Source organism: Coenobita brevimanus, chromosome 77, assembly GCF_032717465.1.
Source record: "Coenobita brevimanus isolate Jiangsu-jjx chromosome 77, ASM3271746v2, whole genome shotgun sequence".
Taxonomy (NCBI): domain Eukaryota; kingdom Metazoa; phylum Arthropoda; class Malacostraca; order Decapoda; family Coenobitidae; genus Coenobita; species Coenobita brevimanus.
In genome coordinates this window covers 29,889,687-29,905,915 of record NC_137030.1, presented here as the reverse complement: position 1 = coordinate 29,905,915, position 16,229 = coordinate 29,889,687, and the positions used below count along the sequence as shown (strand labels likewise).

Genomic DNA, 16,229 nt, shown 5'->3' with positions numbered 1-16,229 from the left:
TCTCGGGTGCTGTATTTTATTTATCACCAATTTATTTCATTCAGTTGAAAAGTTCGTCACAGAAGACAGTAATGCAAAAAAAAAAAAAAAAAAAATCATCTTTATTTTGAATTCCTTGCTCTCGTCTCGTCTCGTCTCGTCTCGTCTCGTCTCGTTTTCTCTTCTCTCCAGTCTCCTCTTTCCGTCAATTCAATTTCTCCTCACCCCTCGCCTCCCCTCCTCTTCCCTCCTCCCTCTCCTCTTCCCTCCTCCCTCTCCTCTCCCCTCCTCTCTCTCCTCTTCCCTCCTCTCTCTTCTCTGCCCTCCTCTCTCTTTCCTTTCCCTTTCTCTCCCTTCGCTCCAAGCCTCTCTCTCCTCTCCTCTCCCCTTCTCTCTATCCTCTTCCCTCCTCTCCCTTCCCTCCTCTCTGCGTTCCTGTCATTTACTCTCTCTTCTCCTTGACTACCCTCTTCTCTTAATTATTCTCTTCCTTGTTTTTCATTTCTCTTCTCTCCTTGTCAGTCTTTCAATCCTTCGTTAAGTACTCACTCACACTCCTGTCTCTCCTCTCTTTTCCCCTCCCATTGTTCCATCGGCCTAAACCCATCTCCGTTCTGACTCTCTCTCTCTCTCTCTCTCTCTCTCTCTCTCTCTCTCTCTCAATGATTCTTAATACGTGTCTGTCTATCTGTCTGTCATTCTTAGTACGTACCTGTCTGTCTGTCTACTTCTCTCTCTCTCTCTCTCTCTCTCTCAATCATTATTAATACTGGATAAAAATAATCTGTTTCCATGGCAACCACAAGTGAGAGAGAATACCTGTCTTCTACGTTCCTTTAAGATATTACATTTTATTCTTGCGTCCTCCAGGCCATTTCTCTCAGCTGGGAAGAAAACCGTTCGTCATGAAGGAGAAAATCCGTGAGAAAAACCGTCTCCATTTTCCTCCTAGCAAGAAGACGATTTATATAACTTGGAGGGGGAGACATGGAGGGGGAGGCCAAGGATGAGATGAAGGGATGGGGTGGAGAGGTATTTGAGAGAGGGGGGTGTGAGTTGCGAGCAGGGCAGTGAAATGGCGGGGGACAGGGTAACGCGAAGGCGATTTGTTTGTGGCCACCCCGTATGGGATTAAGGAGTCTGGTAATGGGTAGGTAGATAGATTTTACACCCACGAAAGTCCTCTCCTAGGGAAAGGGTTAATCTCTACCAAACAGTATCCTAAAATAATACAAAAAACGACTTGTGACCCTTACCTTTGATGTGTACCAAAATCGAAACAGCTCCTCCCATCCCTACACAGTACTTACTCATGTACGTCAGTCTTTTGGAAATTGGGTCACGATTACAAGATACATACAAGCATACATACACAATGCGGATGTAATCAGATTTGTTTAATGCAGGGAAGAAGGAATCAAAGGCTAGACACCCTCAAATTGTTCCTTTGAAGAAAAAATGAAAAACAAGATGATCTAAGCTTTGGGTGTCGCTAACTAACATGCAAAACAGACAGACAGCCACAGTGATTAACACCAGGAAGACATTAATATCCATCGGGAAATAGTTCTCGATATTCCCTTCAGTATCAGAGGACTTTTACAAATTAATACAAGTGCCTATTTTTTGGTAATTCTATAATATTGCTATGAGGAAGCCGGGGTAGCTACTGTAGGGATTTATAAATACAATATCCATCCATGCAACTCCCATCATTAACTTACAAATGGAAAAGAGAAGCATGTTACACAATACGCAAAAACATTTAAGAACACACAAAACAACCAGCTACGAATACATATGAAAGACAGATCATAACACACAGTAAATCAATGCAATACACCAAAATCTAAACAAAAAACAAGAAAAACAAGACTACAACATTAAGGCCAAAATAGAAGCCAGATACCACAACACAAACATCAGCTAAAAATGTAAACAGAAGCATAACAACGTACTACAGCATAAACAAGACCAAAATATGCAACAAACAACAACACAGACACATAAAAAAGCAGTCACTGTCAAACATAATCCCAAAAAACCCGATCAAAGAGAGAGAGAGAAAAAAAAGAATGCCTTGAGCCTTGGTTGACCTCCAGTCTTTCCAGTAAGTGTGATCGACCTTTGACCTTGACCTGTGACCTTATCCTTTGACTAACTGCTCTCGAAATCAAATCCCTCCTCCCTTACCTTGTCCTTAACCCTTCCATCAAGTGTAATTAAACACAAGCAGAACAAAAATTGAGTTAAACTTGCTATGAAAATTTTGATCACTGAACTACTCTTCTAAAAAAACAATAGGTCAATCACTTGGCTGACCCCTAACCCTTCCACCAAGTTAGGGCTAAATCAGATCAAAATTAGATTAGTTACTGTTTTCATATAGACATACATGGTTTTGAATTTTAATCTTGCCCTATGACCTTAAATACTGACTGTTCTCAAAATTGAATTTCTTATTTCTTGCTCTCTCAAAAAAAAAGTAATAATAATAATAATAATAATAATAATATCAACAACAACAATAATAATAATAATAATAATAACAATAATAATAATATTTAATGCTAAAATCGGATCGGAACTACCTGAGTAACACACACACACACACACACACACACACACACACACACACACACACACAAAACAACCTACTCCCCAACCCCATTACACACATACAACCACCCACCCAACTACACACACACACACACACACACACACACACACACACACACACACACACAAACACCTACAAACATGCTCTCCCACTGCGTATCCAGCACACAATGGGGAAACAATATACTGCGAGGTTAACAATAGACTACAACAATATAACGTACTGGCAGTGGGGGATTTATCAATGGAGGGGATTACTGACAAATCTGAAGAGTTAATCCCACTGTGTTGCTTTTATGAATGGCAGAGAGAGAGAGAGAGAGAGAGAGAGAGAGAGAGAGAGAGAGAGAGAGAGGAACTGTGTGTGTGTGTGTGTGTGTGTGTTACTTAATGGAATTGCAGAACACAAACAGACAGACAGACGGAGAGACAGACAGACAGACAGACAGACACACACACACACACACACACACACACACACACACACACACACACACACACACACACACACAATCCCATAAGCACACAGACCCATTTACATGTACATACACTCACAAACATATCCGCACACAGACTCATACACGTACATACACTCACACACACACACACACACACACACACACACACACACACACACACACACACACACACGGGCCTATTCATACTCCCTCCCAAACAAAGTTACGTACAGTATTCCAGGTTACATAAAAGCCTACTTACATGTACGTACATTAAGTTTCGTACACATCTCAGGGATAAATACGCACATACACAGAACCTACTCAAAAAATATCTCAGAGTTACACACACACACACACACACACACACACACACACACACACACACACACACACACACACACACACAGTTTTCCCCCTCACACACTCACTCTCTTTCTCATTCCTAGACTGAGTGAATGACTCTCCCTCCGTTCCTCTCTCTCTCTCTCTCTCTCTCTCTCTCTCTCTCTCTTGTAACATACGACTCAGAAAGGACCAATATATATGTGTCTGTTTGGAGAAAAGGAGTACAAAGGAGTTCAAAGGAGCAGAGAAGAATCCAAATACGACACGGCAGCATAACACTTCAATGGTCACTTATTTGGGGACATTAAGTCTTTGGATTCTTGTATTCCTTAGTGTAAATAATTAAGCCTGAGAGTGTTAATCATAAAGCCTGAGAGTGTTAATCATAAAGCCTGAGAGTGTTAATCATAAAGCCTGAGAGTTTTAATAGCAAAGTTTTTAAAATCTCTTTGATGGTTGGGTGTTTTCGTCTTTTAAATCCATCTCAAGACGATTTTGAAAAGGTTGAGTGAATGTTTTTTTCCCCATAAATCCCTTCATGGTTTGGGCAACTCTAGTATTCTGTTTTTGGTTACGTAAGAGTCCATTATTCAGACGAGAGGGAGTCACAGAGGCGAAAGATTGTTATAAGTCATTTTTCTTCGTCTCGTCTCGTCTGCTTCTCTCGTCTCTCGTACCTTCTTCTCCTCCCATCTTTTCTCTCTGCTCCCCTTCTGTCTTCTCTTTTCTCTTCGTTCCTCTCTATTCTTCTCTTCCTCTTCTCCCTTCCTTCTTCTCCCTCCCCTTTCCTCTTTTTTCCTCATCTTTAGTCTCTTCATCTCTTTCCTCACTCCATGGCCACTTCGTCTCCTTTCTTCTTCTCGCTTCATCTCTTTCTTTCTCTTCTCTCCTCTTCCTTAAATTCGTTTCTCTCCAAACTCTTCTTCTTTCCTCCTCTTTTCTCGTTTCTTTTATCCAATTCCTCTCTCTCTCTTTCTTTCTCTCTCTCTCTCTCTCTCTCTCTCTCTCTCTCTCGAACCTCCTGATCCTTCCCTTCCTCCTTCCCCATTCCCACTTCATCCTCCTCCATTCCCCAATCTCTCCTCCTCTTCCTCTAATCCTTCCTTCTCCCTCCTCCTCCTCCTCCTCCTTCTCCTACTACTACTAATACTACTATTAATACTACTACTGCTAATACTACTTCTACCACAACTACTACTACTACTACTACTACTGCTACTACTACTACTACTGATACAACTACCGTTACTACTGCAACAATTACCACTTCTGCTACTACTGCTACTACAACCACTACTACTACTACTACTATTACTATTACTACTACTACTACTACTACTGCTCCTTCTCCCCCTCCTCGTCCTCCACCATCGCCTCCAGTTCCCCCTCCTCCCCCTCCCCCTCAAAGCGTACAGCAAGGAAGGGTATATCTCCTTTACCAGCTCTCTCTCTCTCTCTCTCTCTCTCTCTCTCTCTCTCTCTCTCTCTCTCGTGATTCCTGTATACCTTCCCCCCCCTCTCTCTCTCTCTCTCTCTCTCTCTCTCTATTCCTTTATACCTCCACTCCTTTCTCTCTCTTGTGAATCCCCCCCCCTCTCTCTCTCTCTCTCTCTCTCTCTCTCTCTCGTGATTCCTGTATACCTTCCCCCCCCCTCTCTCTCTCTCTCTCTCGATTCCTTTATACCTCCACTCCTTTCTCTCTCTTGTGAATCCCCTCTCTCTCTCTCTCTCTCTCTCTCTCTCTCTCTCTCTCTCTCTCTCCAATACAGGTGCGTGTCATAAGGCTGGGTTAGGGTTACAGTGGGAGTGTATATATAGATGGGAGGAAACAGATATAGACGTATTAACACGGATTTTTAGACAAGTAGATAGAAAGATAGATAGATAGATAGATAGATAGACAGATAGATATAGAGAGATCGATATAGGCAGAATGAGTGAGTAATGGAATGAGACAGACAGACAGACATACAAACATCCTACATATATAAGAAGTAGTGATAATAATAATAAGTAATAGGTAGTAATAGGTAATAATAATAAGTAAAAATAATTAAAGAAGAAGTATATAAGCAAGCAGAGGTAGAGAAACACCATAAATAAGTACAGGTAAATACCACACAAATAATTTCCCAGCCACTCTCCCTACAAGTCAATCCTCCACTCGTCTAGTTTTTCGCACCAACCTCTTCCCCTAGTGACAAATTTTCCTTCTTGGACCTTCATTTTGCCTTGGAGCTACAGTATTCTTCCCCTATGGACCTGTTCTTCCCATGGATCTCTTGCCGATAATATAGTTTGCATATGAATCTTTCCTCCCATGGATTTATTTCCCTCATGGATTTACTTTCCCACAAAAAATATCCTTTCCTTACTGACCTTATGTTTCTACATGGGGACCTAGTTCCCTTGGACGTATTTTCGCCCCCATGGACCTGTTTACCTCATGGAATTAATCTCCATATAACCGTGTAATTATTTTCACCCTATCTACCCACCCACATATCCACTGCCTCATCCACCTTAGTGTTTCAGAATTATGACGATGACTGGGAGCTTCCACACACACACACACACACACACACACACACACACACACACGAACAACAGATGATTTTAACACGATGAATGGATGGTTGGTGAGAATGACATTAAATTACATAAAAAAATATATTTATAAAAGATGGCGAAACAGACAGGTAGGAGTAGACACGCAGGTAAAAACGCACCTTGTAATTAGATAGAAATAGCCAGGTAGAGTGATAGACAAGGATAGACAGGCATACAGATAGATGTATTGATGGATGAATATTTAATCAGACATAGATAAGAGAAGCATAAAGATAAAAAAAGATAACTCACTAGGAAACCAAGAGTGACATCGAGATACACAGCTGTTTATCGACGGAAGAGAGATATTTAGAGAGACAGACTGAACTAGACAGAAAGGATATATTCAATGAGAGAGAGAGAGAGAGAGAGAGAGAGGGATGGCTATTTGGAAACATTCTCTCTCTCCCCCTCTCTCTCTTTCTCTCTCTCTCTCTCTCTCTCTCTCTCAGTACAAAGTGCCAAAATCTGTTCAGTTACCATCGACATTGTAAAACCAAGCATCATTATCATCATCACCATCATCATCATCATCATCATTAATACCATCATCATCATCATCAACAAAAATCATCACCATCACAAATCATCATCATCATCAACATCATCATCATCATTAATACACACATCATCATCACATATCATCACCATCACAAATCATCATCATCATCATCATCATCATCATTAATCCTTCATCTCACCGTAAGATATTGCAAGACAGACTTTACAAACATGGAAGGTCAAAGTACAGTAGTATATGGAGGGACAATAATCCTTCCACAGACGGAGGAAAAGAATGTCATGCCAAATTAGCCCTACACAGAAGAGAGAGAGAGAGAGAGAGAGAGAGAGAGAGAGAGAGAGAGAGAGAGAGAGAGAGAGAATAACAGTCCATGCAGTATGTACAAGTCAGTGAAGAAATTCCAAAATAAACATAATAAATAGAATCATCATCACCATCGATAATCACCTCATTATCATCATCTTCCTCCTCCTCCTCCTCCTCCTTCTCCTCCTCCTCCTCCTCTTCCTCTTCCTCCTCCTTCTCCTGCTCAGCATCATCATTTAAACTCCTTTTCCCTTTAATACACTACACGGGAGGGCATAGGAACTAGGAGAAATAAATCTTGACATCAGGAGCACACATCCCCTCACTCAAGCCTTTGGAGTTGTCTGCCTCTTCCCTAAAGCCTATATATTTGCGACTACACAACGACTGAGGGAATAGGTAGATGGAAACAAGACTGATAGATGAACAGGCAGAAAAGACCGATAGATAGACAGATGCCTAGTCATATGGTCATCGCCATCATTCACACGAAATCCATGGCCCAAAAATTTAAAAAAAAAAAAAAAAAAATTACATTGGACAATACTCATACACAGACGGACGAAAAGAATGTCATGCCAATTTAGCCCTACACACAAGAGAGAGAGAGAGAGAGAGAGAGAGAGAGAGAGAGAGAGAGAGAGAGAGAGAGAGAGTAGAAAATGATGGAGGTGGTTTAAAACTAAGAAACTAGAAATAATAGATTGGAGGAGAGAAGTAAAAGAGAGGAAGCAGTGCGCGTTAAGGAGAGCAAGAGGAGAACTGTGAGGAGTGGAGAAGAGGAGAGAGGAAAAGGAGAGAGACAGAAGGCGGGAGTCGAAGATTGGAGCGAGAGGAGCGAGAGGAGAGAGGAGTGTAAGCGAGAGGGAGAGGATGTAGAAGGAGGAAGAGGAAAGGATGAAGAGAAGGACAGAGAGAGGGGGGATGGGGATTGAAAGAAAGAGAGAGAGAGAGGGGGGGAGAGGAATGGTGAGTGGAGGGAAAGAAGGAAGGATAGGGAGTGGAGGGAGAGACGGGGGGACGGTAGAGAGTCTGGGTGAAAAAGAGAGAGAGAGAGGGGGGGGGGGACCAGGAAGAGGACATTACACGTGTTATGGGTTCAAAGTCCTTATGATGTTTACTTGAAATTCCGGCCAGAACATTTACAGGAAGATTTACATTCTAATTACAGAAACTTAGCTAAGAGAGAGAGAGAGAGAGAGAGAGAGAGAGAGAGAGAGAGAGAGAGAGAGAGAGAGAGAGAGAGAGAGAAAGCGATCCTCTCCCTCCAACACAAGACAAAAGCCAGTATCAAGCCACGCCCTCGACTCTATAAAATCTCTAGACACCTTTGTTAGCGTCAGATTGCTTTTCTTTGCTGCGTGATGGAGCTGTTAGTCTTAGATCTGTCCTCCTGGCTTTGACTGGAGCGACAGGTGGGTAGGTGTGGTGGGACAGGTGGATAGGTGTTCAGGGTTCAGGTGGGTAGGTGTGGCGGGACAGGTGATTAGGTGTGGCGGGACAGGTGGATAGGTGTGGTGGGATAGGTGTTCAGGGTTCAGGTGGGTAGGTGTGGCGGGAGAGGTGGGTAGGTGTGGGGGGACAGGTAGGTGCGTGTGCGGGGATAGGTGGGTAGGTGTGGCGGGACAGGTGGATAGGTGTGGTGGGACAGGTGGATAGGTGTTCAGGGTTCAGGTGGGTAGGTGTGGCGGGACAGGTGGGTAGGTGTGGTAGGACAGGTGGGTAGGTGTGGCAGGACAGGTGGGTAGGTGTGGCGGAACAGGTGGGTACATGTGGGAGGACCTTCTTGCTCTGTTTTCCTATTATTTTTAATCAAAAAGGATTTCTATAATAAATGGTAGGGACGGAGCAAAGGACCTGTTCTCTCTCTCTCTCTCTCTCTCTCTCTCTCTCTCTCTCTCTCTCTCTCTCTCTCTCTCTCTCTCTCTCTCTCTCTCTCTCTCTCTCTCTCTTCTGCGTGACTATTCTCTTCTTAAGCTTCTGTAATTAAGAGAGTAAATCTTGCTGTTAATGTTATGGCAGCAGGTACAAGTGAAACATCTTAGGGACTGTGAACCTATAACACATGTAGTTTTCTCTTCCTGCTCTCTCTCTCTCTCTCTCTCCCCGACTCCACATTCTCCCCCTCTCTCCCCTTCTCTTCATCCTTTCCTTTTCCTCCTCCTACATCCTCTCCTTCTCTCTTACACTCCTCTCCTTCTCTCTTACACTCCTCTCCCCTCTCTCTCCTCTCTCCTCCCCTTCCCTCTCTGTCCAATCTTCCACTCCTACCTCCTCTCTCTCCCTTTCCTCTTTTCTCTTCTCCATTTCTCACAGTTCTCCTCTTTCTCTCAATAATACTCTCTGCTTCATCTCTCTTACTTCTCTCCTCCACTCTTTTAGTTCTACCTTCTTAATATTACACCTCCTCCATCATTTTGTGTGTGTGTGTGTGTGTGTGTGTGTGTGTGTGTGTGAGAGAGAGAGAGAGAGAGAGAGAGAGAGAGAGAGAGAGAGAGAGAGTTAGGGGTGGTGATCTATACATGTAACAGGTAAGATATCCTGATTAACTGATAAGGTAATATTTTTACAACATATTCAGATGACGAATGGTATTGCATTGTTATAGGAATAAATAGATTGCTAGATAGATCGATAGATAGACAGACTGATAGATGGATAGATGGATGGATGGATGGATGGATGGATGGGTGGATGGATGGATGGATGGGTGGATGGGTGGACAGATAGATAGACACTGATGGATGGACGGATGGATGGTTGGATGGATGGAAGGATGGATGAATGGATGGATGGATAGACTGAGTTAGACAGACAGACAGACAGACATGTGGATGGATGGATGGATGGTTAGTTAGAGAGATAGACAGATAGATGGATGGATGGATGGATGAATTGACAGATAGATAGATAGACAGACAGACAGATAGATGGATGGATGGATGTAGATATATGGGTAGGTAGTGAGACAGACAGATGGATAGCTAATTGCACAGACTGACAGACAAACAGACATAAATAGATAGACAGACAGAGAGACAGAAAGATAGACAGACATACAAACAGATGGAGGGTTAAACAAACACACACAAAAGACGGAAATAGAGTGATAGACAGATATACACAGACAGATCCAGATAGTGAAACAGACAGACAGACAGACAGATGGATGGATTGGTATTGACAGGAAGATACAAGCAAAGATAGACAGATAGATAGATAATGTAACTATAGACAGACGCAAGAGAAAGACTGCCAGATAGATACATAAATATATAGTTTTATCATTCAGAAGTATGTTAGGAGATAGATAAAATTATAGACATGAAAAAATAGACATAGATAGATATATACAAGATAGATAAACAAGACAGAGGTAAGGTAGGCATATTTAAACATAGATATATATAGAGATAGATAGATTGCTAGATAGACAGATAGGTAAATAGATGCACTGATCGACTCTGGCAAATGAAAATGAACTTTGAGTATTTTCCCGCATACCGTTCGGGCAAAAACAAGGTAGTGTTATTAATAGCTGTTCCGATGGTTCGATAGATAGATAGATAGATAGACAGACTGATTGACTGATAGATAGAAACTGATAGATAATGATGAAATGTTTAGAAAGAAAAGGTGTACACATTAGAATGAAGTAAAAACAGATAACAAAACAAACAGAGATAGACAAATAGATAGAATGAGACAAGATAGATAGATAGATAGATAGAATGACAGAGACAAGATGGATGGATAGATAGATAAACAGAAGTGGCAGAGAGAGACAAGAGACATGCACAGAAGTAGCAAAAATAAACACTGCAAAAGATATGAATGCATGGATGGAGAGATGGAAGGATGAGAAAGCTATGGATGGATGGAATGACAGATAGATAGATGGAAGGATGGATGGAATGACAGATAGATGGATGGAAGGGCGGAAGGATGGATGGCTGGATGAGAAAGATATTGATGGATGGATGGATAGATAGATGGATGGATGAGAAGGATATGGATGGATGGGTGGAAGGATGGAGAATTACAATATGACGAATAGATTAAGAGGCAGAGAGAGAATTACAGATATAGGTAGGTATACAGACACAGATAAACAGAAAAATACACAGCAAACATATCAGCTAAGAACAGACAGGCAGGATAAACAGAGATCAACAAGAAAACAAAAACAAAAAAAAGAGAAAAAAAAAGTTGAAACATGGACAGAAGTATCTTATGTTACTACGGTTTCTTTGTTTACAGTATTCCTTCAATTACGAAATACTAAATAAAGGAGTAACCAAAAGCTGCCATGCATTTTATTATTTTACTAGCTAATTTCTAGGCCCTAGCCCTTTGAATGTTGGATCTATGAGTATTTATTAATTAGAAGTTCCTTTTACACAGCCAGATCTTTAATCGTGTCCTTCCTCTTTTCTATTCTTCTTTTGTTCGTGCCCTACCTTTCACCTGAGCAAAGTAAAGCCTTTTAAAGTTAGCAGATATATCATGCAAACTTGGCATTTCGCTGTGAGAGGGTTATGGAGACTTATGGAAAAGATGCAGACTTCTTAGTAACTAGTCTGACGTCCAGCTGGAAGTCTGATATTAGCCTTTTATCTTGGCCACGACTGCAAACTCCTTACACGTGCATACATGATGCCAGTGATATGCATTTTAACTCGAAATTATAGTAATTACATTTTTCTGGCTTGGGCATCACACACACACACACACACACACACACACACACACACACACACACACACACACACACACACACACACACAAACATACACACACACACACACAATTAATTTACATATAAGGTAAACAATATAACAGATAGCATTCACCCCCAAGACCTGGGCACGATAATATAACGCATATATACATAGAACTTCTTGGCATATCCTTATACCCATAACCCCGTCATATAGAAATCACACATATATAAAACTAAAGGAATGGAATTCTACCAATGAAAATACAATAGCATGACTTACCACTTGGCCTGGGCACCATGGTATGTCCCATTTTGTTGACACACAGCTCCTTGGCGTGCCCCAGTACCCCTGCCCCACCCACGCTGCCATTGCTCTTCCCCTGCTGCCCACTAGACTCGTTCATCATGGCTGGGAGGGTAGACTTGGGCGGAACAGAAAAGACTCTGGCTAGTCCTCGAGCTTCACAGAGTGGCTTTGACTTGATATAGTGTTTATTTTACTTTTTAATGCCTTGCCGTTTGTTGTGTGTTTCGTTCTAATTTTCCTTTTTCATAATTGTCGTAAAGATGAATCTGGCTAGTCGCTGAGCTTCACTGGCAAACTGCAGTGCTGTGATGTGCCTTTATTTCTCACGTTTGAAAACTTTAGTATCTTTCTGGTTTTTGAGTGGTTTGCTTTGCAATCTTATTTATGTGTATGGCAGGCTATGGTTTGACGTATTTAAGTAATGATTTTTTTTTTGCTTTCCCAATGGCTTCTTTCACGCAGTGCCTTTCAGAGTTGTTTGTTTAGAGCAGGTATGAGAAAAGCGAGTCTCGGAACCTCACTTGCAACTGAGAGTGTTTCAGATTGACTTTATGCTGCTTCTGAAAATGTTCTGGACACTGTTGTAGCCAGTCTCAATATATTTCTAATTATTTTTACAAGTTTTTGTTTTGTGATAGTGAAGAAGCTGGATAGTCTGTGGGATTTACTGGCATAATGTTATTATTCCAGTTGTCGTTATGATGCTTTCGTGCTATTTTGAAAACCTCGGATGCGTTATTCTTAATTTGTTTACCTTTGCAAAGAAGGGCATCAGAACTTCACTGGTGCATGGCTTTATTTTGAATTGTCCGTAAAATGAGTAAATTTGAATGTTGTTTTGTAGTTGGTACGAAGCTGATCTATTTTTTTGTTTGTGGAAGCGAGAGATCTGGTTAACCTCCGGGATATATTGGCATAAGGCGGCGTTTCAAGTTACTCTTTAAAGCTTTCGTGCCACTTTGAACGCTATGTTGTAGGCGGGGCGTGTTTACGTTTTATGTCCCTTTGTGGCTGCCGAGAGTTTGGTTGGCTAGTCCCTGAGCCTCACTTTCAAACGGGTCTTCAGTAATGGCGTCTCGAGTTGGCTCAAGTTTTTCCCTCAGAGCTCTTATGTGTTCCAGCTGGTGATTTTCCTTCCTCCTCCTCCTCTTCGAAATATGTAACCACCGAACCTTTTTTCTTATATTTTCCGAATTTTGTGGGTCTTTTACTTGGTGTTCTTGGTAATATTTGTGGCAATATGCTTAAGATTTATTAATTAAAACAATGTTCTACCAAGCTACGAGCTTGTGTGTTTTAGATGATTTTTTTTGTTCCTTTTCGAAGCTGATAAACACTTAGCCTTTTTTCATATATTTTCAGTTGTAGTTTCTTTTACATTATTTTATATATTTATTTATGGATGTATTATTAATGTTTACTTACCGTATCCATATCATGTTCTGCTTAGCCAAACTTCAGTATTTCATGTTCTCACACAGTTTGCCAGTTCATGGTTTTTCTGTAGGGCTATAAGTTGCTACCGAACTATTTTCTTCTACTATAAATATTGTATGAGAGTTTGCTGTGATTACTGTAAGGTATATTGTTTTAAGTATGCAGTTTGAAATACTAGGTTCATAATGAGATAACTGTGAATTTAAAGTGTTCTTAATTATTTTTGTGTTTATATGTATTTTCTATGCTTATTGTGTTTTAATAGTTTTTATTATTGATCTCATTTCAAGTATATTTCCCTATCCTTAGATGATCAAATAATTTCTTTAATACTTGTCTGTTTGCTTATTTTTGATGCAGTGCAAAGGAGATTTACAAATAAGAAATTAGTTGTTTGTCTAGCATTAAGTTAGTGTTTCTCTTGCTGCCTTGCGTTTGTTATTGTGTTTTTTTCTTGTTCTTTGTTTCTACCGACGCAAATTTATATAAACGTAATCATAAATGCGTATGAAGGTGTTAGCAGCTGTTTTCACACTGCATATGGGTGTTCCTCTTTGTGTTCTCTATGTATGACTGTGTTTTGTTACTCTACGTGTTCATGAATGTCGATAGTACTGTGTTATTGATAATCATGTATACTATTGTTATAAAAATGATTGTGTGCTTTGTTGGTCCTTGTGTTTACAGCTGTGTTTATGCGTTTACGTAAATAAATTTCAGATCAGCACACTGTCTCACTTCTAACCATCAATTTTCATGCAAAGATCTCCAAACTTCTTAAGTACTGTGATTTTTCTTTCCACCTTCAAAACTCTTCTTAAGATTTTTTTCAGTGTCTTTGGATTACCATTGAAATATTTTGTTCAATGTCTTTCGATGATCATTAAAATATTTCCTTTTCTGTATTGTAGTTTCTGATTTGTTTTTATATATTATTTTTCAAATCTGGATGCCTAAAAATTATTTCTTTAACACTTCAGTCTTTCCTTTCGTATATTTCTCCTTGTTTCGTTATTTTCTAATGTCTCGGTTCAGGTGATACGCATTGTTTCATTTTCATGCCTTTTTTACGTCCAAACTTTACACCTTTTACATTTCACTATTCATTTTAAATCGTTGTCTTCTTTTCCTTCGCTCTCATTGTCTTGTGGTTTTCTTCTAGATGTGTTTAGCCTGAAAAAGAAATAAAGGATTGATTAATTATTACAGTTATGGATGTACGACTGTGTACAATTTCAATCAACAACACATCATTAATTACCAGTCATTCGTGGAAATTTATGACGATACTAATGATGCAATTAGTTGTCTTCTCTCTCTCTCTCTCTCTCTCTGGTTGATCGGGTTTGTAATATTCTTTCCTGACATTCGTGTTAACATGGTCATCTCACCTGGATACACCAAGTTAATTATAAGTGTAAATCAGGGTAAAAATAACTCGCTCGAAGGGTGGAGTTAGTGGCTGGTGGATGATGATGATGATGATGATGATGATGATGATGATGATGACGATGGTGATGGTGACGGTGATGATGGTGATGGTGATGATGACGGTGATGATGGTGATGGTGATGATGATGGTGATGCAATTCCATTCTCAGTCTCCACTTCAATTCACAAGCCTCCCACAATGTCACCCACCAGTTCTTAATGCCTTCCCTCCAATGACTTATTCTTTATTTGGGTCTTGCTGTCTCTACGCAACTTTACTCAGCTTAAGAGAGAGACTTTCCGAACTGAAGAGATTTGATAATGCTAATCCTTTCTTCACACTTCCCCCAAGACAAATATAATCGTTTGGTATTAGTAAGAATCAACTAAGAATGAGGTCAAGGGATTCAAAGCCTAACCACACACTGGGTTGATTTATGCCATGTTAAATTAATGTGCTAAAATAAAGACATAGTAATTGTCTGAATGTTAATTTGTACATTATTACCCAGACTGCTTATCAAGACAGATGTTTGTAATTCTCTCTCTCTCTCTCTCTCTCTCTCTCTCTCTCTCTCTCTCTCTCTCTCTCTCTCTCGTGTGTGTGTGTGTGTGTGTGTGTGTGTGTGTGTGTGTGTGTGTGTGTGTGTGTGTGTAAAGAAACCCAAGGGTCGGTGCAGCACAACAAACATTGGAGAGATAAATCATGATCTAACACACAACACACACCGAAAGATGAAACAAAGGTGTGGTTTGAAGAGAGGAGACATGATGAAACTCACTGTAGTATCAAATTAAGATGTATTTTTCCTCTGTGGGCAGCGCGGCGCAAATAACTGCATCTTGATATTGCTTCATGGCGTCGTAATTTGCGATGGACATTGTTAGCAGGGAAAAAAGAGAAACGAAGGGGTTTTCATGTATATGTGGACAGGTATAAATGCACAATCGGTAGCAATATCCAGTTACCTTTCCTGCTTTGTTTTTCTCTCCATGAAGCTTGTACATTAGTCTTCTACTCCGCACGCCCGCACGAACGCCCGCCCGCCCGCACACGCACACGCACACACACACACACACACACACACACACACACACGTCCTCACTCTTATTTTCTGTTCCCATATATCACAGCATTCCTTTCACCCAGCACATTCAGTTGCTCAGCCAAATGTTGTCTCCCTCCCTACGTTACCTCACACCTTTCCCCCGCACCACACACCTGTCCATTACCTTCATTCCTCCACAGGTGTTCTAACTTTAAACACTGAGCTCAAGAATGTATTTTTCATTATATTCTGGCCATCGCTTGACGATTATACTGATCTCCTGATATTCTTTTCAAACTGTTGTCTTAAAAACATCCCTTCATTACCATACGAGAAGTCTTTCCTAACTGACTAAATTCGACTCAGCAGCAGGAATAAAGAGAAAATTGTATCACTCGGAAGGAAGGGGCTAATATCTTGTCTTTACTGCTTCCCCTTG

General features: G+C 40.7%; 1 protein-coding gene across 1 annotated transcript in view; it reads right to left on the bottom strand.

The window, feature by feature from the left end:
• The window catches only part of LOC145408519 (solute carrier family 60 member 1-like), a 199,313-nt gene that overhangs the window by 180,458 nt on the left and 2,626 nt on the right, over positions 1-16,229 (bottom strand). Inside the window, exon 2 of the mRNA XM_080279251.1 lies at positions 11,850-11,940. Within this exon, the coding sequence (XP_080135377.1) occupies positions 11,850-11,940 (91 nt within the window). The remainder of the gene's footprint in view (positions 1-11,849; positions 11,941-16,229) is intronic.